At 43.0% G+C, this 26,868-nt stretch overlaps 1 protein-coding gene across 3 annotated transcripts in view; it reads left to right on the top strand.

The window, feature by feature from the left end:
• The first annotated feature begins 4,973 nt into the window (after positions 1–4,973).
• THADA (THADA armadillo repeat containing) overlaps positions 4,974–26,868 on the top strand; it is a 166,733-nt gene continuing 144,838 nt past the window's right edge. Inside the window, exons 1-15 of one of the 3 annotated variants that reach the window (XM_081185941.1) lie at positions 4,974–5,147; positions 7,927–8,026; positions 9,863–9,957; positions 11,056–11,186; positions 12,440–12,588; positions 12,695–12,727; positions 14,785–14,833; positions 16,603–16,793; positions 17,943–18,037; positions 20,663–20,883; positions 23,171–23,862; positions 24,846–24,997; positions 25,095–25,250; positions 25,444–25,566; positions 26,379–26,502. In XM_081185941.1, the coding sequence (XP_081042067.1) occupies positions 7,951–8,026; positions 9,863–9,957; positions 11,056–11,186; positions 12,440–12,588; positions 12,695–12,727; positions 14,785–14,833; positions 16,603–16,793; positions 17,943–18,037; positions 20,663–20,883; positions 23,171–23,862; positions 24,846–24,997; positions 25,095–25,250; positions 25,444–25,566; positions 26,379–26,502 (2,287 nt within the window). In that variant the 5' untranslated portion in view covers positions 4,974–5,147; positions 7,927–7,950. Of the gene's footprint in view, positions 5,148–5,886; positions 5,907–7,926; positions 8,027–9,862; positions 9,958–11,055; positions 11,187–12,439; positions 12,589–12,694; positions 12,728–14,784; positions 14,834–16,602; positions 16,794–17,942; positions 18,038–20,662; positions 20,884–23,170; positions 23,863–24,845; positions 24,998–25,094; positions 25,251–25,443; positions 25,567–26,378; positions 26,503–26,868 lie in introns of those variants that run through there. The other 2 variants (XM_081185943.1, XM_081185942.1) reach the window with 2 other exon arrangements.

The following is a 26,868-nucleotide window of genomic DNA, read 5'->3' as shown; positions in this document are numbered from 1 at the left end:
GGACATTTTTATGTGATGTGTTTCTGAGTGTATTTCCCTGTTATTTTTTCCTAGGACCTTTTCTGGTTTCACTCTGGTCAGTGCCCAGCACTATATTCTCCCAATGCAAGCATTGTGCTACTCTCTGTGCCAAGTCACAGCTACAATAGGACTACAGTGGTGCCCCGCAAGACGAATGCCTCGCAAGATGGAAAACTCGCTAGACGAAAGTTTTCCGTTTTGGAGGTGCTTCGCAAAACGAATCTCCTATGGGGTTGCTTCGCAAGACGGCAATGTCTTGCGAGTTCCTGCTGGTTTTTTTTCCCTTTCCCCCACCTTTTTCTAAGCCGCTAAGCCACTTATCAGCTGATCCGATCAGCAGATAAGCCGCCAAAAGCCGCTAATAGCGCTAAGCTGCTTATCAGCTGATCCGATCAGCAGATAAGCTGCTAAAAGCCGCTAATAGCGCTAAACCGCTTATCAGCTGATCCGATCAGCAGATAAGCTGCTAAAAGCCGCTAATAGCGCTAAGCCGCTTATCAGCTGATCCGATCAGCAGATAAGCCGCTAAAAGCTGCTAAAAGCCGCTAATAGCGCTAATCCTTCAATGGGCTTGCTTCACAAGACGAAAAAAACCGCTAGAAGAAGAGAATCACAGAACGGATTCTTTTTGTCTTGCGAGGCACCACTGTACAGTAATAATAATAATAATAATAATAATAATAATAATGTACTCAAGGGTCAGCTTTTTAAGCACTGTTGTTGCAGTAGTGGTTTCCTGGCACAATATCGTGCCTGCCACAGATTTGACTAAGGGTCAAATAGCCAGGACTTGGAGATACTGTATGTTGTACACCTCATAACACACACACACACACACACACACACACACACACACACACTAACTATAGGGGATTCATTTGTCCTTCAAATACTCAAGTAGATAGTGAGGTGTTATGCGGTAGAAAACAATGCTCCCGCTTCTCTGCCTCAAGCTTAAAGACATTTACCTCCAGCATTTGGCTGTACAATAGCTTTTAAAGACTTTTTATGGGCAGTATGTTTCTTTACCCATGCTGTTTCTACTTTCCATTGCTTTATATAACCACAAAGATAAGATAGATAGAAAAACCTCTGGTTATCATTAATAGTTTTAATAAATAACAAAATAGAACATTCATTGATCCCACCAGCACCACTAGGATCTCTTATCCTGTTTCCTAATACAGATCCTGAAGCTGAGGCTCCAATACTTTGGCCACCTCATGAGAAGAGAAGACTCCCTGGAAAAGACCCTGATGTTGGGAAAGATGGAGGGCACAAGGAGAAGGGGACGACAGAGGATGAGATGGTTGGACAGTGTTCTTGAAGCTACAAACATGAGTTTGACTCAACTGTGGGAAGCAGTGGAAGACAGGAGTGCCTGGAGTGCTCTGGTCCATGGGGTCACAAACAACAAAAACAACATCTCTGTTGTGTATTGAGTCAAAGGATTTTATATCTGTATTATTATTGTCTGTATTTGCATTAGGGTAAAGTAACTGCCTTTTGGTTTCAAAGGGTACAGCTACTATTGGTTCATTTAAGCTGCTGTATTTGGATCCTCTGTCTTATTGGTTTCCTCCAAAAGGCAGGACTGTGATTGCCTGATATTGTTCCCTCCAAAATGTATCCTTTCTAGCTAGTTCCCTGTCCCTATAAATGTAGCTTTCCCCTCCTCAGTCTTCAGTCTTGTTTGCCTTAATAAAGAAGTGTTACTAGAGAACTGTCTCCAGCATATTATGTCAAGAGAGCTGAAATCACAAACCCCACGTCACAACAATCTCTCTACACAAAAGTCTGTGTATGGAGCCCACATATAAGAGAATTTGCCCTTCTGCTGTCTATGAAAGGTTGCTTTTTGGGTACACTGCCAGCATAGATGTATCTTCACACTGGATATGGAGAATGCTCCTTCCAGTATTGGAACAGCCTTTTTGCTGCTATTAATGCACTTACACTGCCTTTCTGTCAAATCCTATAGTACGGGGATATAATTTAACAAGACATTTACATACAAAACCCGCAGAATACTCTCCAGTACTAAGTAAAAGTACTGGATCAGAATTCTACTGATCAGAATTGGGCCACTGCCAAGCAAGACCACACCATATGAATCAACCAAACCTGTGCTGTGTACAGCACCAACACTTACACCTCAAATGTGCCTTTCAAAAAGGCAGTAAGAGATCCAATGTGCTCCGAGTATAATTTTTGTTCTACTAAATGCATTTTTAGATCTAAGGAACTCAGCTGTACAGAAGTCAAAGCAGCCTTCCATTGCTGCTCATGCATCAAGCATTCCGTGGTATGGCTGAAGTTTATTTAGAGGCAGTAGTAAATTCTGAACTCAGAATTTGTTGTTGTGAAAGGAAAATGCCTTTCCCACATTTCAGAATACTGTTGCTCACCAACAAGTTTTAAGGAAACCAAACTCCTACTGTTTTCTCTATCATTCATTTTGTGGTGGCTGTGTATATTTTTAGCAAGAGCAGCCATGTGGATTTTTTTAAAAAAAACCTCTTACACTCTCACGAGTCCCTTCCGATTCTGTGATTCATATTTGTAAATAAATGGAAATCTGACCACACAAACTACCATTATCTCTCCCTAAACTTGTGCATACTACAGTTTATTGTGCATTAGAATCTGCCTGGGTCACCACTGATGTAGTTCTGTGTATACTTCCTGAAACCGAGAACCCGTGGGTATTTTATCTCTCTGTTAAACCTTTAAATTTGTGCATAAGCAGCTATTCATTCAGTACATCATACATCCTAGGCATGACTTTTTTAAAAAAGCCCTTCAGTCCAAACTGGGACTTCTTACACCCACTCCCATGGGAAGTGGTTTGCCCAGTCTAAGCTGCCCAGCATAGCTGGGACAACCCAGTCAGATGGGTGGGGTACAAATTATAAAATGATGATGATTACCAGAGATGCCAAGGGGCGGAGTGGATGATGGGGAAAAACAAGTCACTTTTGGATTTGTCACTACTAACTTTAAGAGGATTTGGTCTTTGTGGTATTTTGGATCTCTGGCAGAAAGGCAATGTATAAATGACATCTTTTGCAAATTATTTTAAATTTTAAAAATGGTATTGTTGGTAGCTGAGAAATTTAAGAGTACATTTCTTAGCACTTTGGTGCCACACAGTGGTAAAACTCTGCAGGACAATGAAAAAATTATCTTTTACGAAAAGTACTTGTCTCTTTTTACCATGCAAAAGTGAATATATTAATAACTTTAGAAACATGGAAATTAAAATATACTCTACCAAACATTTAATGCAATTAGTAACTCTAAAAAATATTAATACTCAACCAATATTTGGTCTGAGCTACATTATAATGTTATACTCCAAGAAATCAAAAGACACACTACAAGCTGCTTTAACAACCTGAGCAAAAAGTCTGTGAAAATGATCAATGTTTAAATGGCCTCTAGATTATGACAGGAATCTGAACAAATGCAACATTTGAATGAAAGTATATTAAAAAAAGATATACACATGCCAGTGCTAATGGACCTCTGAAGCTAGGTAAAAACTACAGTATGTTTAATCACCCATGCACTTATTTAAAGTGGTGCCCCTCACATGGCTGATGTAGTTATGTTGCTATATAGGTTGACTTCATATTGTTGCATTTAAAAATTGCTTTATTGTATTTTAATGTTGTTCCTTGCTCTGGGATTGTGTGAACAATGAAGAGCGGATTGTAAATAATTCACGAGTGAGTGAGGAAGCTTGTTTGATGATTATGCTGCCAATGTTTGGGTGCCTTTCAAACTGAGTAAGGATTGTAACTTTGCTTGAAAGCACTGGAAAATTAAAGCCCAAATTTGTCCAATGGAATAAGGAGCACACATATTAAATGGAAAACTGTGACAGATCCAAGCAGGTACACCACCTGTATACTGTACTTAGGCTGCAATCTTATGCCCACTACAGTATTTGGGAGCGTAATGCAATTTCTGTGCACACTTACTTGAGTGGGAATTATGTCCCACTAAACACGAATAGGAGGACTGAGGTGTAAGAGCACAATCCTTGTCAAGTCGACAATTTCTCATGCACAGAATTACAATCTAGGCCCCACAGACTGACCCCCCACTAACCTTGCCAAGTTTGGGCCCCAAGTATCCTAACTTCTGATGTGGACAGAATTTGGTTCCCGTAATAAAAATGAACCTGCCAGACATCTTTGGCTGGCACAGTGTTCTACTTTGAAAACTCAGTTTTGATTGTCTGAATACGGAAGTTATGGAATACAGTGTTGTTCTGGGCAGTAGCACATGCAAAATATCAGTGTTTGCAAGCTTAAAAACTACTTTTTGCTATGTTAACCAGAATAACTCTTTATTTCTTAACCTCAAAACTCATAACTAACTCCCGCGGAATTCAGAGTCCCCTCGTCCTCCCCATAGCTGTCAACTTTTCCCTTTTCTTGCGAGGAATCCTATTCGGAATAAGGGAATTTCCCTTAAAAACAAGGGAAACGTTGACAGCTATGCCTCCCGTGGATGGTAAAATGACCAAACTCGCTTGCTGCATTGAACACAGGGGGTTTTTACTCCGGGGCAAAAAACGCTTCGAGGCCAGACTGTTAGTCTTATTGAACTCCGTGGGACTTTAACTCTCCCAAGAAGGCACGCTGAGGATTGGGCACCTTTACCTCCACTGCCCTGCAGGGCGGGGGGGATATTATTGAGAAGGGAGCCGTGTCCTGCCCAGATGCTTCGCTGGACTGCAACTCCCATCAGCCCCACTCAGCAATGGCCAAGGGTCAGGCATGATGGGAATTGTAGTCCAAAGGAACCTGGCGAGCCTCAGGTTCCCCACCCCCGTTTTACGGCCCTCCATTCCTCCCTGAAGCCGGCTCCGAGTGGCCTAGATTGCCCCTTGGGCTGCTCCTCGGCCTTCCCGTTTCCCCGGCTGGCTGAGTCGGTCCGCGGCGCATCCAGCGCGCTCGGCCGGGGCCTCCCCGCGCCCACCTCCCGGCTCAGAGGAAAGACGTGGCTCGGCGGGCGGAGCGTTGCCTGTCTGTTCCTCCGTCCGGCCCCTCGCGGCGAGGAGGCGGCACCACCAGAAGCCGGTGGAGGAGAGACTGGCCGGGCCGATCGGGGCGGTAAGCAGCGGGAGGCGCGTAAAAGCGCGCGGCGGGCGAGCTCTCTTGGAGAGCGGGGCGCTTCCCTGGATGCGCTCGCCGCCGCCTTTTCGTTTGCTTGTGTTGCAGGTGGCGCGTCTCGTGCATTTTTAACCCCACCCCCCAAAAAACCCAGTAAAGGGTTATTGGGGACGCTAAGCTGTTCCCTGAATCTAGCTCCCAAACAGCAGGGTCTTCCTTCTCCTCCTCTGCTTTGAACCAAAGAAAACCGCTCCTGGGATTCGGGGCCACGCGATGTAACGCGCCGCTCATAAAGCCCAATCTGATCAAGCGTGCACGCTGCACCTTTAAGGGACATCGGAAGCACAGTTACTTTCTCCCCCTTCCCTCCCTCAAAGAATTCTGGGCCCTGTAGTTTATTAAGGGTTGCTGGGAATTGGAGCTTGGCGAGGGGTAAACTACAGTGCCAAGCATTCTCTGGGGGAGAGAAAGTTCTTTGGATGCGCCTTAATGGTATAGCGTGGTACATAGCCATTCTCATTGATCCAACCTCGAAAGTGCAGTGCAGGTGGTTATATAATTAGGCTGCAATCCTCGCCATGCTATGAAGTTGTTTCCATTGAATTAAGTGTGGCTTACTCTTGGATAAATGGAGATAGGATTGCCGCCTTTGTGATGAAGAAGAGGCACTGAGTCCTCTTCCTGCACTCCATTGCAACGTGTGGAGATTTGTGCAACTTGCTGCCATGAGTGTGATGACCGCCAGTCATTTATGGCTATGTAGGTATCTTTGTTGATCATATACCCAAGCATACTTTGCCTATGGAGTGGCTAATGAAACAGACAAAATCTATAAAAAAATTAAAATAAAATGTCCAGTAGCACCTTAGAGACCAACTAAGTTTGTTCTTGGTACAGTGCTACCTCGGGTTACATACGCTTCAGGTTATAGACTCCGCTAACCCAGAAATAGTACCTCGGGTTAAGAACTTTGCTTCAGGATGAGAATAGAAATCATGCAGCAGCAGCGAGAGGCCCCATTAGCTAAAGTAGTGCTTCAGGTTAAGAACAGTTTCAGGTTAAGAACGGACTTCTGGAATGAATTAAGTACGTAACCAGAGGTACCACTGTATAATGAAACAGAGTAATTCGTGGGGGAAAATTAACAATAATAAGAGGAAATAAAACAATTGCATTGCATTCACTAAAAATGATTGTTGTAATGTCTTGCTTGTAGGATTCCCTGGGTTGATTGGGGAGCAGGGGGCTGGACTAGATTTTTATCTGATCTGGTGAGATTCTTCTGAAGTTCAAACCTGACTGATCCCCGGTGCTGAAAAGAGAGAGACCAGTTAAAACATTCTGTAGAATCTGGAGTGGTTAAGCATTATCCTTCCAGATGTTGTTGGACTCAAACTCCCACCAACACCAGTTAGCATGGGCACTAGTCAGGGATGATCAAAGTTGTCCAGCAATATCTGGAGAGCCACAAATTAGCCACCCCTGTGATAAAGGATTTTTTTGGAATTTTCTCTTCTAGGCTGTAGTTTAGACTGTTTCCCCATCCAATGTATGTGGGCGTGGAAAGTGAGACAAGTCAGGGAAGAGAGTTCAAGCCAACGTCTCTGGCATCCTATTTTGGTGTGCAGGGTATTTTCCTTTTTTTTTGTGGGAGGGTATTCAAACATACAATTTCCCACTTGCAGCGTGAAGTGAAATGAAATAACACTACCACTTGATGCTGCTGTATGTGCAGACTGGCCTAAATTCTGGGGCTAAGCCATGGTGAACTGTGGCTCCAATTAAACTTAGGCAAGTTTTGGGATGAGGGGAACGTGCGGCTGGTTTCTGTGGCTGTATGAGAGTCAGGGGCACAACATTCTCTCTATCTGCTGTCGACTGTTGTCCTTACATGTTCACCAACTCCACAGGTCATTAAAAAAGTGTATTTATGGGTAGCTGTTGGAATCTAGATGGAGTTTAGATGGTTAATGGTTGGAATCAGATGGATGGTATTTCAGGGAAACAGATCTATTCATCTAAGCTAAGAAACAGATCTGTTCATTCCAAGAAGTAGCTGTTGTAGGGAATGTCACAGAATTGATTTAAGGGCAGGTCTGTGTTGCCCCCAGGTAGAGATTACACACTGCAAACATTATCCATGTTGTCAGATGGCAATGGTGGTTGCTCATGAGAAACCAGTCAGGACTCCGACTAGTCTTTTACAGGTTTTATTTAGGTGCAAAACTATTTACAGTGCAGAACCACCAGTTCACGTCTGCCTCAATCGCTAGCAGAATCCGGGAGTGGTCGTTTCCGGGTCCTCCCCCAACATAACAGCTTAGTAACCCCCAGCCTTTTCCTTCTTTGCGTTTTACACCTCTGCGCAAGGTGGGCGACGGAAGAGGTGTGCTTCCCTCCTGGCCGACTTGGCCAAAAGCGGTGCTGAGGCTCCCAGCAGCTTTGTGTTACGTTGAACACAGGTAGACAGACCATGAGCCCAGTTTGCACTGAAGTCTTGGGATGAAACCCTATGACCACCTGGAGTTGCTGGAGTTTGCAGTCAAGTTTTTACATTATGGATAAAGCATTACCCATTGGTGAATCATGGATAAAAAATCTAGCTCATAGGGTCTATGAATATTTTCTGAACTTTTTGTGCAGCGTACGTATAAAAAAAACCAACTGCCACAAACTTTTTGCAAAGCACAAAGGTGAACGGGAATTAAACAGTCTTTACTTTTAAATTGTGCATTTAAAACAGTGTTGGTACCAAGTGTCAACTTATAATCTTTTTCAGTAGGCAATTCTTTAATCTACCAAAATGGTTTTAAAGAAGAAGAAAGAGATTCAGGTTGATGCCTTTGTTCTTGATCACCAACAGCTTGAAAGACTTCACTGTAAGTATAATTAAGTTGTTTAGTTTGTCTCTCTAGACGTATTTCAGTGGTACTGTAATGACTTTTTAAATCCAGTCCTCTTGATGATACCTTTTTAACTTAAAAAGAAAAATCAGCCCTTTTCATGTACTGTAGTTTATATGCTCTTCCCACCCCATTTTGAAAGAGTTTCTGCACTGAAGATCAAAATTAAAGGGAAACATTCCAGAATGCTTGATTTTGTTATTTTATAATTCTCCTTAAAGAATGTATTGAGGATGCCCTTGAGACACTTTCCTAATTTTCGTTGTAGAAAGTTGGTAGAAAGTAGGTCCCCTGGAAGCTGTAATTTTTGTAAAATCTGCTAAATATTGTGAAGAATAAGAATAAGAAGAAGAATACCCTGCCCATCTGACTGGGTTGCCCTAGCCCAGTGATGGCCAAACTTGGCCCTTGAGCTTTTTGGGGACTACAGTTCCCATCATCCCTGACCACTGGTCCTGTTAGCTAAGGATGATGGGAATTGTAGTCCCAAAACAGCTCGAGGGCCAAGTTTGGCCACCACTGCCCTAGCCACTCTGAGCGGCTTCCAACATATATAGAAACATAATAAAACATTACAGCTTAAACAGTTTTCCTTTAGGTTATATAGTTATATAGTTACACATCTCCTTGACATCTGATGGGAGGGTGTTCCACAGGGTTGAACTCATTCTGTGCAGTAGTAGAGCTTTAGGTAGCACTTGGGCAAGGTAGACCCCACTCCTATATCTTCTCCAGAAAACTATATTTTCGTCTTTAATGCAGCACTCGTCCAAGAATTGGATCTAGACATCTGTGAGGGGAGTTTCACTTGTGGAATGTTCCTGTAAAAGAAAGGAGAAGTGGTTTTCACCGATTCTCCCAGCAGCCCTTGACACTCCCTGAAAAGCAATTATGTGTGGGTTGAGGAACTCTCTGGAATAAATGAGAGGTGGCAAAGGAGACTGGAGGAGGGAAAATGCAGGAATTGGTGAATACTGTTTCCCCTCACCCCCTCTTTCCAGTTGTGGAAGCCTCTGCTGGATCATAGCTTCTTCCGTGAATAGATAGGACCCTGCTGGAAACAGAAGGACTGTACTGGATTCAGAGCATTAGTTTCAGATAGAGAAAAATAAAACCTATGCAGTGTATGAGCAATTGACAAAGGGGAAGTCACCTCAGTGAAGGTTGTTGTTGAACTGCCCCAAAAGTTATTGTCTAGCAGCAGCTGGTGGGCTATAGGCTTCCCATCCCTGGCCTGCAGTGTGATCCGCCATCTTAGCTTGTAACTGCTGGGAATTCATTCATCCTCTTCCTTTTAGCTGAAGGCAGGCTACAGTGGTAGCTGTCGTGTGTTCTGGTTACAGCTAAAGACACGATTGGGCTGCGTGACTGCATTTTCCAAATTACTCTTGGTTTGTACTCTGCCTGAAGTTTCTTTGCTGTGAATCCAAATGATGTTTTCAAGTTGGGATGATTTTTACTGGAACTTCTACATTCTTAATCACAGTTGTTGGATTCAATACAGAAGATGCTTTCTATGTCTCTAATAATTGCCCGGAAATAAGAACTTCAGCAGGTGTGTTCTCACTGATCGTAGTGGTGGAAGAAAGCAACTTTTGAAATTATTTGTCCTTGTAAAGGCACAAGAACTGTTCTTGTTTGATCTGTCAACTTGCAATAGTGAACAGAAGTATATGTGTTAATGGGTGTTTCAGGTCTTTGGGTCAGTGAAACATTCACCCCTCGATAACAAAAGATTTAGAAATTGGCATTTATAATATGCACATTGATAGAATATTAAAGCTTTTCTTTACTTGCTTTCTTTCTGCATAGCTTTTGCAGATGCTGAAGGGCAAAACCTAGCCTCTCTGCTGCTGCGTTGTGCACTGTTACCTGATGGCATCCAGCAAATCCATTGTGTCAAGCAGGTCTGATTTTAGTAGCATTAAAAATAGTAACATGGAAATGTGTAAAGAAGAGCTGCAGATTTTCCTACTAATCATTTTCCTACCAGTTAGGAATGGTTGAAGCCTAAGTAAACCAAACAAACAAATGTGATCCAAAAACTGTCTGTACTAACCTTTTGTAGTGCTGTGTTTTCTGCAGTTAAATTCTACTTTATTTGAACTTATAACTTGATTGAAGCAAAACAAATACATTTTAAAATAGGGATGGCTAAACCCAATTTCAGGGACTGGATTAGGCGCTCTGGGTAACCTTTTTCTGGCCCCAAGGCTCAACTCTCTCTCTGTCTCTGTACAGGCAGTGACCAATTAATGCACGTCCAATTCATGCAAAACCATGCATGTGTGCATCACAGCAACCTGAAAGCAGCTTGAAAAGGGGATGGGTGGGGCAGGGTGGGGTGGGGTGGGGTGTAACAGGGTGAGACAGGCTCCCCCCAAGCACATGGGGGTCAGGAATGTAAACCCACAGATCTTGAACTGGTCTGTGACCGTAATAATAAATTTCTTATTATTATTGTTATAAACCCACAGAAATCGGTCATTGCCTGTATAGATAGTTTAAGTAGGCACAGTTCTTTAATGGAGATGTCAGTTGGCTTCTCTCCAGCCCTCTGTCATTTTTATTTGACGTGCAGGACGTGGGTGGCCACACCACTGCTAGCAAGTGTCTCCCGCAGGATTTGTCAAGGTCCTCGGGCCCAAAGTAGGCTAGCCACTCCTGGTTTAAAAGAAGTAAGAGCATCCAGAGAATTGGAACACTGAGCTGGAGAACTTTATAATGCAACCTTTGGTTGTAGATCGCATTTGCATCACACACATTGTCCTTGCCATAGCTGTCAACTGTTCCGTTTTTTAAAGGGAAATTCCCTTATTCCAAATAGGATTCCTCGCAAGAAAAGGGAAAAGTTGACAGCTATGGTCCTTGCTGACTTCGATCGTATAGCCGAAAGATAGATCGGGTTATTTAATGTTTTAGTAGTAGATGTATCTGTATGTATAGGACGATGCAATAGCTAATGCTGAATTCTAAAAAAACATATTATTCTTTGTTGTGCATAGATTGTGCCTTTACTAGAGAAGATGGATAAAAGCTCTTTGTGTGATCCCATGGTTAAAAACTGTTTAGATGTTTTGGGAGCGATGTTCTTATCTCTGGATGTGAAGAACCCTTTGAAAAAAGTGTTGGCAAGGTAAGTGTGTAGTTTTTTCCTATCAGGTTTGGGGTGTGGGCGGGGCCACCCGTTGCTCCAGCCATCCAGTTCGGAGGGCAAAATAGGGAGGGGCGTCAACTATCCAGCCACCAGAAGTGTGTGTGTGTTTGTGTGTGTGAATGTATCTGGGGAGCTACTGTAAGTTTGTGCTCTGCAAATAAAGAATTAACTACTGGCCGTTTGTCCTGCTTGGGCTCAGTGTGCTTGGGACAAATGGTCTGACTTGGTATAAGGGAGATTCCTGTATATGTAAGGGTCTCCCAGCTCTCCAGAGCAGATTTTTTTTTTGGGGGGGAGGAAGGAATTCAAAGAGGAAAGGGAGGATTGGCAGAAACGTTTCCCTTGCCCCCTTCCATGAGCAGGAGCTTAGACATGAATGGAGCTCCAGTCACCAGGTTTCCGGATCTGACCCTTTCTGTTTAGCACTTTGTGATCAGTTCCTCAACAAGCCTGCCCATATTTCTGGGCATTATTTGCTTGACTTTTGTTTTGTTCCTGGCCAGGGCAACTTTTGTGTCTGATTTTAAGACTGAATAAGATTTATAGTTTTGGCTATGCTGCACTGCAGACCAGAGCTTTCCAAACTGTGTGTCGTGACATGTTTATTGTGTCGGCTTTGGCGTGTCGTGTGAACGCTCCCTGTGCTCCTTCCAGGGCTGGAAAGGGGTTAGTTTAACTTCGAGTTTGCTAGTAAAACTTAACGACTGTGTTGCAAAATGATGCATGTTTAAAAGGTGTGTCACCAACATGAAAAGTTTGGAAGGCTTTGCTGTAGACAATAGGGATGATTTGATCCCTGTTGCTTTTAATATTGAATTAGAACGTGACGTTTGAAAAGAAGGCGTGGACAATATGGTTGCAGTTTGTGAAACGGTGAATGTTCTGTTGTGAACCTTGAGTTTGAAGCATTGGCTGCCTCTGCCTTATTTGATTCTATCCTCTTCCACCAGAGAAGAGATGAGTTTTCTAATTGCTCTCACCATTTTTGACTGAATGCTCTCTACCTCAGGTTCTCTATTCCTTTTGATGCTCTAGAAACTGTAAAGAATCAGACTCACATTAAATTTTACTAGAACAGTGAGTGCCACAGTTTCTTATCCTGTAATCAGATTCACTAAAATTCATCCTGAAGTGTTATGGCGCCCAGAAAGATCGAATTACATGTCCTTTTACATTCCATGCTTTTAGCATCAACATCTCAGATAACCTGGCCATGCCCTCTTCTCATGCAGCTCCCTAAACGGAATTCCTGAACCTCTTATGGCAGAAGCTACACAGAGTTTTGTGTTCTGCCTCAGAGAAGAACTAAAAACAACAGACCTGTCTCAGTACAGAAAGACTATGGACAACCTTGCTTCCTGTATGGAAAACAACACTATAGGTATGATGATAAGTTTATAACAGTTTGGAACTTGCAATTATTACAGAAAGAATTTATATTGTTATGATAAGTAAAAGCTGCTTAAATACATACTTTCATCTTTCAGGTAAATCAAGTGTGAATATCCTGTTCAAAGAAGGTAAATTCTTGACATTTCTGCTTAGGTTAAAATGTTCTAATAGTGCCGCTCCATGGGAATTATGAAAACACTTTTCTACCCTTTCGGTAGCTCTTTGGGCGGTAGAAAGAATTAGAGAGAGGGATCTGAAAAAGTGACTTTAGGTATTACCGACTGCACTGAAAATGATGCAATCACTTTATGTCTGTAAACAAGTGCTTAAAATCCAGGTTGCAGGCTTTCTTCCCACATGTGATTATTCCCTGGGAGAGTGCTGGCAATCTGGGGAATTTGTTTCTGTACCAAAGGATGTCGCTTTGCATAGCTAGCACATTTCTTATCACCCCCTCTTCCCCGCAAGGTGGCAGAAGGAATTTGGAGCAACTATGAAACCTTTACCTTAAACATTAATTGAAATAAACTATTTTGCTAGGATACGGGTGGCGCTGTGGGTTAAACCACAGAGCCTAGGACTTGCTGATCAGAAGGTCGGCGGTTCGAATCCCCGTGACGGGGTGAGCTCGGATTGCTCAGTCCCTGCTGCTGCCAACCTAGCAGTTTGAAAGCACGTCAAAGTGCAAGTAGATAAATAGGTACTACTCCAGCGGGAAGGTAAGTGGCATTTCCATGCACTGCTCTGGTTTGCCAGAAGCGGCTTAGTCATGCTGGCCACATGACCCGGAAGCTGTACGCCGGCTCCCTCGGCCAATAAAGCAAGATGAGCGCCGCAACCCCAGAGTCGGCCACAACTGGACCTAATGGTCAGGGGTCCCTTTACCTTTACCTATTTTGCTTGTTGGTATTTCGTGGGATTGATATGGTAGTAAATACTTTAATCTACGGAGGCAAAATTGTGCATGGGTTATTAAGTACACAGATTATAGCCCTGTTTTAGCCTTCATGGACCACAAGGAAGAGTTCCTGCCAGTGAGATGTGCTTTTCCGTTTTATCTCCCCGCTGCCTTGCAGCAGACCACTGGAACTGGTTCACACGTGCCTGTTCTTCATTTAATGACAGCATTATCAAGTGGTCATTGTAAGTTACGCAGCACGACCAGCATGCGGTTCTTTACTGGGCAACATGTCCTTGCTCCCAAGGAGATTGGAATCCATGTTTCAACAGCGGAGAGGAGATGGTGGCGAAGGAAACACTCAGGACTCTTTATATCACCCAAAATGCAATGTTTTTTAAAAATGCTTTCAGTTCCCGCATTCAACTGACAGTCATCAAATGGAGAGAAAGCATGTGATGTGAACCAGGCCTGTAATTAAACTTCTTAATTGCTTAACGCCCCAGCCTCTAGGCAACATACAATATAAGGAGTATGTCATTTGTATCATAGACTGTGGCACTTGTCTTTCTCTTTCTGTATGGTAAAAGTGTTGGGAAAGAATAGCAGTGTCAGGATAATAATAATAATAGTTAAGGTAGTAAGTACCATTGTTTCAGGCAATATTTATTTTCAAAGCATTTTTATTAATGCCTTCTGACCTTAGCTCGCAAAATTTAAAGTGGCAACTATAGCCATGAAGCAGATGGGTGCAACCCAGCAAAGCACAGCCAGAAAACGTACATGAAAACCAGTAAAACAGGTCAGCAATGATAATAGCAGCAAGGAGTTCAAATGTGCCCCTAAATGCCTAGATTTATTTTTTTTTAATAAAAAAAAAATCTGGTGCATAAAAAAAACCAAGAGTAGGTCCTGGACAGAAAAGGATTTCCATAAATTTGTCCCTGGGAGCCACTAACAAATTCAGAAGGTGGAGGCATTGTAATCAGTGTCTCTAATGACCTTAAGAATGGGGCAGGCTCGTATGGAAGTTGGCAGTCATTCAGATACCCAGCTATTATATAGCTGTTTATTCTCTGTAGATGTCCCAAGTTTCTACCAGGGTTTAAAGGTGAAAAAAAAAGTGAGAGAACCTGCAGTATCCACTGAGATGCAGTTTTGTCATTTTGAAAAATATTACATCTGTAGTCTGGCATTTCATTTGTCTATTGCTGCATTATCTTTTTATGTGAGACCTATTTATATCAAATACTGGCTTATGTATGTTTTCCAACTATATTTTCACAGCTCTTCAATTTCTGCAGAAATCTGTGCTTGAAATAGAGGAAGAAAACAGGTGAGAACTGCTCCGTGTAAAATGTGTGCTGGTTGGAATGTGAGACACACTGTGTAGGGACACAACAAGGTCCGTTTGGAACAATATTGCCCTTGTACTTCTTTTGAATTCCCTGAGATGGATGAGCTGCAGCAATCTGTGATTCATAGATAAGTTCCTGGAGTTCAGTCACGCTCTGTGGAGAGGAAACATTGCTGTTTGGTTTTCTTTAAGAGTTTATCCAAACAATTCTGAAATCTGAGAGGAATGCAGAAGAATATAAAAACAGTTGTTGAATGGTGCTGTTTAGAGTTCTGTTTAGCAAATTTCCCTCAGTAAGTGAGGACTTGCTTTTTTAATTCCAGGGGCAGAAATTAAGAGCAGTGAGAGGATGGGCTGGCCAATCTAATCCTGAAGATTCAGAGGGTGGGTTGTAGGCTTTGGCTGTATTTGACAACAGGTTTTCTACAACTAGGATTCTTTATTGCTACTAATATGGAAGGGGGGGCTTTGTTTTCCTTGAATGGAGAATTCCTGAGATTCAGTATGTTTTAGACTCTGTTCAGAAAGCAACTCAAGTGAAGCCATTTGGAATTGAGTTTAGTTTTAAGCTTGGTTTTCTACAGCCTAATAGTATGGTCCCTTTCCTTGATGATAATAAAAATGTAAGAACCAACTCATTGGTGAAAAAGAGCTCAGAATGTTTTTAAGCTGCAGAGAGGTGTACCCTTTTAACGGCAAACGGGTTATTGTATTTTAATATTCTGTTGGAAGCCGCCCAGAGTGGCTGGGGAAACCCAGCCAGATGGGTGGGGTATAAATAATAAATTATTATTATTATTATTATTATTATTGTTGTTGTTGTTGTTGTTGTTGTTGTTGTTGTTGTTGTTTGTTGTTGTTGTTGGGTGGGGTATAAATAATAAATTATTATTGTTGTTGTTGTTGTTGTTGTTGTTGTTGTTGTTGTTGTTGTTGTTATTTTTCCCACACAAATAACTTGGTCTCACTTATTCACTTATCTGCTAAGCCTAACAGTTGTTGGTGGCAATTGCAAAACCAGTCAGCAACTTGTTCCTTAAACAGATACTACATCAATATGAAAGTCCTTTTGAATTTTAAAAAGATTGCTGTTCTAAGAAATATAGCAGTCATGAAGAATACGAAAAAGAGAGAAAACAACTCACTGACTTACTGAGCTTGTGCAGAAAGCAGAGCTTGCCTATCCCGTTAGGCAGGATGAGGCCACTGCTTCAGACGGCGGAAGCCTTCCTGGTGCCCTGCCACTCAAGCAGCTGTGGCGGCAAAGTGCTGCTGCTATCAGCACCAATTTTAGGATCTTAGATCTTGCCCCAAATTGGCACTGATGTGTGGTGTCTCTGACAGCTGTGGATGCGGCAGAGCATGTTTCACACACCAACTCTTATTAGAAGCATTGATAATCTCTCCACGCATACTCTTTTTGTTGATTTTTCTTTGTTGATCATTTTCTGAGACCCTGTTATGTGTCTCTCTCTCCCCCCCCCCCCGTTGATAGCGCAGTGCATGAGACCATAACAGTTCCTTCTCCCTGGTGGTGCCTACATTGTGGAAATCCCTTCCAAGGTCAAATCATTGATTGTGGGGTTTGCATGGCACATTAAGACATGGTTATTTCAACGAAGTTGAAGTTGGTCATTGCCTGTGATGGAAACTCGTGTCACAGTTAATGGATGAATTTGATGCTGCCATAATACACGTTCAAGTGACTAATACTGCTATTCATTTTCAATTTTCTTATACATTTAAAGGAAGCTCAGTGGAAATCGCATTGCTCAAACTCGGCTGATGCACGATTTATTGATGGGTGTTAAAGTTTCAATGATGTTGATACAAAAAATTCAGGAAAACGTTCAGGGAAATTTCTGGAAGACGTTAGATTCTCCTATTTGGCAAAGTATGTGTGGACTACTGAACCATTTTTCACACTTCTTAATTAATGGTAAGTAGTGCTGATATTTAAGGGTGGTTTTTTAAACGCTTCTTACTATATTGGGCATTGCCTTTTAGTAAGAAGATAAGAGTCATTCTGAAGGAAGAGCAATATGAGCGAACCTCTTGGTGGTTTGATGTATGTTTTTTTTTTACACTTTAACAGTGCAGGGTTTGGAAAGAGAGTTGCCTTGTTTTGCTGTCTGCATTGTGTCCTTAATGGAGAAATACAGCTCAGCTAGAGGATGAAGATGGCGCTGTGGGTTAAACCACAGAGCCTAGGACTTGCCGATCAGAAGGTCAGCGGATCGAATCCCCGCAACGGGGTGAGCTCCTGTTGCTCAGTCCCTGATCCTGCCAACCTAGCAATTCGAAAGCACGTCAAAGTGCAACTAGATAAATAGGTACCGCTCTGGTGGGAAGGTAAACGGCGTTTCCGTGCGCTGCTCTGGTTTGCCAGAAGTGGCTTAGTCATGCTGGCCACATGTACACCGGCTCCCTCAGCCAATAAAGTGAGATGAGCACCACAACCCCAGAGTCGACCACGACTGGACCTAATGGTCAGGGGTCCCTTTACCCTTTACCTTTATAGGATGCAGGCCAATTTTCTGAAGCTGTAATCAGGAGGCGTAATCAGCAGAAGTCCTCTGCCCCCAACCCCAATTAGTGGGAGCATGCGCTGGATTGCAACCCCTTATGTAAATACAAGGAACCCTTCTGTTTACGGAAGGGCTACCTTGTATCGAAGCCAGCATCCCTAGTAAGAATTGCCACTATCATTTGTTGATAGAAAATATTTCTAAAAAGATGTTGTTCTGTTGCCTTGCCAATACATCAGCAGCAAACTAGATGCCTGCTTAGTTGTGAGTACCTGCTGTTTAGGCTTGTAATGTGGGCGCTAAAATGTTAAAGAAGATGCAAATTCTAGATTTCCATTGTATGTTGTGTAAGTTCCCAGAGTTCTCCACTGCACTTATTGCTGTGAGCGTTCTCCCCTGGTTTTCTTTGCACTATACATGCTACGGTTACTGTGTTGGATGCCGGCAACAATAAAAATGGAATATATTAAGAATAATTAGCAGTTCTAGAAAACAATAAATCTGAAAGAGAATCTAAATGTCCTTTGCAATACTAATGTATTTCAATTTTATTTCTGCAGAAGACCTCTTACAGACTGTCCAGACTACAGCAGGGTTGGCTGTTGTTCTCTTTATTAAGACCATGTTTGAACCAGGTGAAAAGCTACCTTGTTTGGTAAGTGTGTTTCCCTTGGAAAAGTTAAAAAAACAACAACCCACAATTTACTTAATTTTCAAATTGAAAGTAATCATAGGGTGAGATCCAGTGTAGCGTGAGTGGCATACATGTGTTCTCAAGCAGCAGGATTTGTCCTTCCTCTCTCCCCGTGCCCTGCAACCCCCCCCCCCCAATTATTTTGGAGCACTGGAGCAGATTCTGGGGATGTGTGGGGCTCCACAGGGAGGGGAGGGGAGAAATCAGAAGATTCATCATGCAGGCAAATTTCTGATGAGTCAGTGAGCAGACAGCTTTGGAGGGCACTCAAAATGTGTTAAGTCAGCAGTTGGAAGGGAGAGCTGTTCTGAAAAATATAGTGGCCGTCTCAGTGTTGTTCACAATATTTTGTGCTTTATATATAATAATAATGATTTATTATTTATACCCTGCCCATCTGGCTGGGTTTCCCCAGCCACTCTGGGTGGCTTCCAACAGAACATTAAAATACAATAATCTATTAAACATTAAAGGTTTCCCTAGACTAGCCCCTATTAGAAGAATTGTTAGTCATTTCATAGTACAATCCTATACGTGTCTATTCAGAAATAAAACCCCTTTTTCAATGGAAATTCCTTGCAGAGTGCCTTAGAGCGCAGTCCTGCACGTTCCTGGTTAGAAGTTGCTCCTGTAGAATTCAGTGGGGCAGACTCCCAGTTAAGTGTGCATAGGGTTGCAGCCTTACAGCACAATCATAACCGTGTCTGCTCAGAAGTAAAAACTATCAGTTGTATTGAATTTGGTGGGAAATGAAATCTATGCATGTGTTCTCAAAAGTAAAAACCCACTTGGCGTCAGTTGGACTTTCTCCTCAAGTGTGCATAAAAGGTAAAGAGATCCCTGACCATTAAGTCCAGTCGCAGACGACTCTGGTGTTGCGGCACTCATCTCACTTTAATGGCCAAGGGAGCCGGCGTTTGTCCTCAGACAGCATGACTAAGCCGCTTCTGGCAAGACCAGAGCAGCGCACGGAAATGCCATTTACCTTCCTGCCGGAGTGGTACCTATTTGTCTACTTGCACTTTGACGTGCTTTCGAACTGCTAGGTTGGCAGGAGCAGAGACCGAGCAACAGGAGCTCACCCCATCGCGGGGATTCGAACCGCCGGCCTTCTGATTGGCAAGCCCAAGAGGCTCAGTGGTTTAGACCACAGTGCCACCCATGTCCCGATCAAGTGTGCATAGGATTGCACTATTTATTTTACGCTTGTTAAACTTGTATAGGCTGCCAATTTTCTGAACAATTATTGAGTCTGGTGCTTTCTGAATCCTAGATAATTTGTGGTGGTACTAGTACAGTTGTACCTCAGAAGTCGAACAGAACCCATTCCAGAAGTCCGTTCAACTTCAGAAATGTTCAGCTTCCAAAGCGTGGCTTCTGATTGGCTGCAGGAAGCTCCTGCAGCCAATCGGAAGCCATGGAAGCCCCATTGGATGTTTGGCTTCCAAAAGAACGTTCAAAAACTGGAACATTTACTTCCGGTTTTCGATCATTTGGGAGCCAAAACGTTTGACTCCCAAGGCATTCGGGAGCCGAGGTACGACTGTATACTGAATTGCTGAATTGTTCAGTGGTGGGAATCCCAAGGAAAAAATAACTTGAGAAAGGTATTAGAAAATGCTGCTGAGTTTTTGCCTCGTTTCCCTTTTAGAGTGATTTGATCTTTCTATTCTAAATGGAAAGCTTGGGATAAGTGTATTTTACAAGCCTAGCACTGATCATGGGAGCAGAGAACAAAGAGATTAAATTTATAATTTATCGTTGTGACGTTAACCTATGAGAGTGCTGGAGGTGAAATAGTTAAACAGGTTACCCAATCAGAAACCAGGGGGGTGGAGTCAGAGGGACTATAAAACCAGGGAGGAGTTTGTTGGGAGTTGGGTGGAGTGTGAGTGAATTGTGATAGAGTCAGTGGGGAGGTTGAGTTAGTGTAGCGAAATAAGCTGAGTCAGGAACAGTTAGGAGCTAGGAAGACAAGGAAATATCTGAGATGTGGTTTAGTGAGTGAGAGCAGGTAGCAGAAGTTATAGGTCTGGATAGGCACCCCATGATTGTAATTGACCGATACCGTTTATGAAACCACAAGCTTGTTAAACTGCAATAGATAAACAGAAGTTTATGTTCCAAGTTAACCCTGACTGGACTCAGTATTGTACCAGGTAGGGCCTGGGTGGTGGCAGCGAGAAATAAAGTGGTGGCACAGGGATCAATAGACGGTGAAACGTCCGGGGACCCTGTGTGATTGCCACAATAGTGGATAGGCATAACTACTTGTGCTTAATAGTGCCATGATGGAAAACATGTAAAGAATCATAGAATCGTAAAGTGGGAAGGGACCCTGAGGATCATCTAGTCCAACCCCCCGCATTGCAGGAATATTCAGTTATCCCGTCTGAAGATCAAACTTGGAACCTTGGCATTATCAGCACCAGGCGCTCACCAGCTGAGCTATCCAGGCTGAAAGACCGTTTACATGTTAGCAGCTAGTATTGTGCTTCCTTGCAGTTTTCTAAGGGTCTGGCAAAGCACGGTCTTATTTTTTTCTCCTTCCCTGTGGTTTAATTAACACTGTATTGCCTTTTGCAGATCAGCGACTTGCTTTGTGGCTCACTGAAGCATTCTGACTTACCAGACTGGTTTGTGGACAGCTGTGGGAGTCTTTGCACTGCTGAGCTTTCTGACTCGGTCCTCCTTTTCCTCTGCCACGGAGCACTCGCTATGCTAGAGTGGAAGAATGGCAGCATGGACCGGAGAATGGAGAAGCTGCTCTTAGATATTGCCTTGACTTTGCTGACCTTGAGTGCACGGTAAAACTACATTTTTAAATGGTGTTTCGTTTAGCTGGAACTTGGGTTCGCCCATTACTAGAGTTCAGGTTTCATTATAATATAAATTGTGAATAAAATGTGGTAAAAAATATATCAGCGAATAGAATCAGAGAATTGTAGAGATGGAAGAGACCATCACCTGGTCCAACCTGCTGCAGTGCAATCTTTTGCCCCGTGTGGAACTTGAACCCACAATCCCGAGATTAAAAGTCTCATGCTGTACCAACTGAGTTATCCTAGCAGAACCTTAAATATCACCACCACAAGCCGTCCTAAATCAAAAGGCCTTGCAGTGTTTTGGAAGGAGACCTGGGCTTTGGCAAGTCTGTATAGGAAAAGAGGTCCAGTGTTGTGGGACAGCTGGAGCCGAATCCTTAACGCATGTTAGCAGAAGTGCTGAATTGACCTAAATCTTTCACTTGGTCTGATTGTGGATCAAGGACATTCTTCTTCTTCTTCAATTGGACAATGTGGATTCATAGGGAAATAAAAGGATTCATAGAGTTGGAAGGGACCCTGAGGATCATCTATCCAACCTGAATATGCAGCTGCCACCATACAGGATTGAACCTGCAACCTTGGCATTATCAGCACCACGCTCTAACCAACTGAGCTATCCTTGGGATTGATTTATTGGACCTCTTGGTGCTGCCATCTCTCCTAACTGAAAGCAGCCTGGATACCACAGCAGTGTGGTTTTCAGGTGGCTACTGTATTTTTCCATGTATAACATGCCCCCTTGTATAAGACGCCCCCATTTTGGGGGACTCAAATTTAAGAAAATGGGAGGTTATATTACTAGAGTTGTTGAGCTTTTTTGGGGGGTGGGATGCAGGAAATCACTAACGCGAATGACAAGTGCTAAGAATCGTTCGCGTCGCAGAAGCTGGCAAGTGTCTGTCCGTTTGCAAACAACAGCCGGAAATCGAACGCCCATTTGCCACAGCGGCAGCCAATCCAAGGCAGCTCTTGACGTAGCAACCAATCACCTGCTCAATTAACGCAGGAGCAGCCAATCCAAAGCAGCCCTTGCCGCAGCCAACAATCACGCACCAAATTGCTGCTTGCAAGCTGCAGCTTGTGGCTGCAACCAATCATCCAGTCCCCACAATGCACTGCCCGTGTATAAGACGAGCCCCGTTTTTTAACATTATTTTTGAGTAAAAAAAAACCCTCGTCTTATACATGGAAAAGTACAGTATCTCAGCTGCCTTGAACGCAGGAGAGGTAGCTGCCAAGGATCTTAACCCACATGCTTTCCTTCCTTCCCACAAGTTTAGAGGAGATTGCCTCTCAGTAAGGGCAGAAGGGGAGCAGCCTGAGTAAGCAAAGGAACCCCTCTGACGCTTCACACCATGCAAGACTATGGTCTGCCTCAGGCAGAGGAAAGAAGCAAGGGTTCGGGACAGATCTCTAGCTGATGTTTACCTTGTCACCAGGAGGCTGCTGACTGCCTGTAGCCAAGACAAGCAGCCGCAGGGGTTTGTCCCCTGGAATGTGAGACGAGAGCACGGCCGAGATATGTTCGTGCTGTTTGTTGTATATATTGGTACTGCTTTCCCCTCCAGCAAGTACAGACAGTGGGTGGGAGGGAGGTTTGAAGGAGATACCAGAGATTTGTCCCTAATCTGCTCCTTGGATTTCGTACCATTTCCATTTTCGGGAGAATAAGCTGTTTAAATGAGAAATGCACTCTGTATAGGACCTAGGATAGAATGTTAGAGGTACACATAGAGCAGGGATGTCCAAGAGGTCGATCGCAATCTACTGGTAGATCCCTGCAAGGTTTTGGTAGATCGGTCGATCTCTGGCTCCCTTTCCTTAGCGTTGCTAAAACTGACTCCTGCCTTGCTCCGCCCTCCATTGTTGTTTGATCTTTGGAAGGGAAGATGGAACTTTCTCTGTGTTACTGTTTCCATCCATAGTGATCTTTTTGTGAGTGACTTTACCCCTTTGTCCCTTGCCTTTAACTCCCTCCAAAATGGAAGTCCCCCCCTAAGTTTTTTTAACCCCTAAAAAGGGTTTTTCTCCTCCCCCCAAAAAGCTCAGCAACTTTGAGCTGAACCCCCCAAAAACAGGGGTAGATCACTGCCAGTTCTTAATTCTAAAAGTAGATCGCAGTCTCTTGAGAGTTGGCCACCCCTGACACAGAGCTTTGTAGCTTTGTAACGTTGTGAAAATTGGCAAAGATTTGAAGATCAAAACCATTCCACCTTTAAAATACGGTAATCTTTCTCCATCCTGATACTCCGCTTCTCTCTTGAAGGCTTAAAGAATCTGTTATGGCGGCATCCTTGTCCAGAATTTTAGCTATCTGGACGGCTTCGGCGCTGGATGCTCTTCAGTCAAGTTCTGAAAACCTGAAGCGCAGCCTCAGTGGAAACTCGGGCACTATTGGAAAAATGCTGGATTATGTCTATGCTCATTGGGAGCATCCTCTCGATGCTGTTAGACACCAAACCAAACTGATATTTAGGAACATCCTCCGAATTCACCAGGCCTCAGCAAAAGGACCCATTGTAAAAGTGGACCCTTTCTTCTCGGGATTGATTGACAACTTGCTAAGTTTAGAATGGCACGTTAAGGGCAAATACTCGTCACTTGGCTGCCTTGTTGAATGTGTGGGCATTGAAAATATTCTGGCAATGGACAGGACAATTCCTGCGCAGATCTTGGGCGTCATGAGCGATCAGTCTTTTGCACCTTACGCAAGCGATTTGTTGGAAACCATGTTTGTGAACCACAAGAGACACCTTGAGTCCACACTAGAAGGGAACACCTGGATTGACAAATGGCACGAGGCGTGGGTGTCTCCCCTGCTGTCGATTTTGTGTGATGGGAATCCAGAGCAAGCCACCTACGTAACAGATTATTACTTACCCAAGCTGCTGAAATGTAGCCCCGAAAGCTTGAACTACATGATTAAAATCCTTCATACATCAGCTGAATCTAATGTTGGTAAGATCAGACTTCATACCTTGTACTCCAGGTGTGTTTAAACTGCATAGCTGTCAACGTTTCCCTTTTTTAAAGGGAAATTCCCTTATTCCGAATAGGATTCCTCACAAGAAAAGGGGAAAGTTGACAGCGATGTTAAACTGGGCAGGTGGGTGGGGAATCTTTGGCTTGTTTTGACAGGTATTTCTCTGCAGAGCAGAGGTGGGAGAGATTCTAGGATCCCAATTGCTCAGTGAACAGGTGACAAGAATCGATCCTGATGGCCAAGAACATAGCTTAGAGACCCCCTTTTTATGTCTTCACATAATTCTGCAATAGAGCAAAATAAATTTCACCTTACATTGTCCTATGTATTTGCGTAAAGCTTTCCTTGATTCTTTTCAGGGAGCTTTAATAACAATACACAAACTAGTTTTTCACCCAATTTTTGGTTTCCTATAGAAGTGCAATAATATATATATTTAAAATTATTGTTGTACTGACTGGTTGATCACTAGGTAAAATGTGTATCCTGAGAATTTAGAGAAGGAATTTAAAGCTGGTGGTGTTTAGGATACCTTTAGCAATATACCGTATTTTTTGCACCATAACACTCACTTTTTTTCCTCCTAGAAAGTAAGGGGAAATGTCTGTGCATGTTATGGAGGGAATGCCTACGGGTGGCATGCCTACGGATTTTCCTCCTCTAAAAACTACGTGCGTGTTATGGTCGGGTGCGTGTTATAGAGCGAAAAATACGGTATTCTTATACCTAACATATTTTGATTTTTAGAGTGTTGTTTTTAGCAGTGGAGCTGGAAGTGGTGAGAAATTGCTGTTTTTGTAGCAGTATAAAAACAAAGGATTTATTGTTTTTGTTGTTGTTGTTATTAATTTATATGCCGTCCATCTGACTGGGTTGCCTCAGCCACTCTGGGTGGCTTCCAACAAGTTAAAACATCAAACACAGTTAAACATTGAACATTAAAAACTTCTCTGTGCAGGATCTTGCAATACCAGAGGAGCACTTGGAGCTTTGATGGCATGCCTGAGAACAGCAAGAGCCCATGGGCATTTAAAGTTTATAGACATGATGCACAGTGGTCTTGTATCCATTACCTGTATCAAACAAGGTTTAGTTCATCAACACGATCAGGTACAAATCTAAGTGTTTTGTGCATGTGTGCTTTTTAAGTTTTATATATTTATTACAGAGAAAAACTTCGTTAAAAACTTCCTTATTGTTTTAAAAGGTGCAAATAGACGCTTTAGGTTTGCTTTGCGAAAGTCACTGGAGCACAGAAATTATTTCCACCGAAGAGATGCAACTGATTGAGTTTTTTATTAGCTACAACTTGAACAGCCAGTCTCCAGCTGTGAGGCAACAAATCTGTTCCCTGCTGAAAAAGGTAACCTTTAAGCATGAACTTGAAATTCCGCATACGCCTCTTTAGAAGTTCTGTCCACCTTTGTGACAAATGTTCTCAAACTCCATTACGTTTCGCCTTTACTTTTTTAAAACATGAAATAAGTTGCGATGTCCACTTCGATGTTTCTTGTTGGGTGGCATCATTGTACCGTATTTCTTTTTTATTTTCCAAGTTGTTCTGCCGGGTACACGAGAGCTCCCAGACAGTTCATAAAATGCAGCAAACCAAGTCCAAGCAAGGCCTGGGCAAACATTCCGTTCCATGGGATCCATTAAAGACTTTGCATCAATACAAGGTATGTGTGCACAGAGTTTAAGAACTATGTGGCAATTTCCAAACATTGCAGTAGCCACAAAAGCGGAGAGTGCGATCCATCTGTGGCAAAGGACAGTCTGAGACACGATGGGAAACAAGACATATGAAGCTGCCTTTTACTGGCTCAGACCACAGTGACTGGCAGTAGATCTCCAAGTAGATTCCAATCATTGAGCCTAGGGCCTTGCTTGATACAATTCTACCACTATCTGTGGCCTGCTCTGAAATATCCTGTTTTCATGCCCTAATATCCAGGCAGCAAGGCAATCAGCTACTGCCGGGAATTTTCAGATTCTCACTGGCCCTGAAGTGCCACTAGGCATTGCAGCCAACTCACACTCAGCTAGACTTTGGACCCCTAGTCAAACGTAGTGCAGGCCACTTGCAGAGGGTAGAATCTCCTTGAATTTTGAGGTGATCATAAGAAACAAGTAAGGAGCACAGAGAGAGGAAGAGATGTGGAATGTGGGAAGGATGGAGGTGTGGGGAAAAGATTGAGAACTTGTAAAAATATATTGGCTCATGGAGGTTGGGTTTGTTTTTTGTTTGTTTTTGTCCAGGAGGATATCCCTATGGGGCTTGGCAAAACCCTGCCAGAAAGGGGTAACTAGAAACTGGGGCTATCTCATAGGTTGGGTAAAAGGATTAGTGAAATTTGTTTAGCAAATGAGAATTCGTCAAGCATATGTTTGAATTACAGCTCTGGGATTGGGTGGGTCAAAAATACCCCCAACCCCTTTTGAAGACAGTCTTCTATTTGATCTGTCTGTGGCTTCTATTTCCCATCCTTAGGATTTCATGTCCTCTATCTGTGATATCCTTTTTGGAGCCCTGTTTCCTGGTTCGTCCCATCCAACCAGATTTACTGCACTGACAGTTTTGGGATTAATAGCTGAAACGTTTCCCGTATCAGAAGGTAAGCTGTCTTGAAAATGCGGTGGGGAAAGATTTTGTTAAATGTCTACGGTCAGGTTATATTATAACTGAATACAGTGGCTTTTTTCTTCTCGGTTGCCACCTGCTTTGACTCAACAAAAAAAATGGAACAGCAGTAGGAGGAGTAATAACATTTTATTTCAGAAGAGAAGTACTCCAGTATTCGGAGAGTGCCGCAGTTCAAGTGCCATATGGCTCATTCACTCCTTGCTATTTGACTGTGATGTGAATGGGTAAAGCTTGGTGTATTGGAGTATCTTTTTTCCTGGACCTTGTCTTCCCAAATGCAAGGTGGTTCTTTTAAAAGTAGATTCAGAGGCAATACAAGACACAAATGAGTGAGAAG

Source organism: Podarcis bocagei, assembly GCF_964188305.1.
Source record: "Podarcis bocagei genome assembly, chromosome: 3".
Taxonomy (NCBI): Eukaryota; Metazoa; Chordata; class Lepidosauria; order Squamata; family Lacertidae; genus Podarcis; species Podarcis bocagei.
The sequence above is the reverse complement of the archived record's forward strand: the minus strand, read 5'-3'. Positions and strand labels throughout refer to the sequence as shown.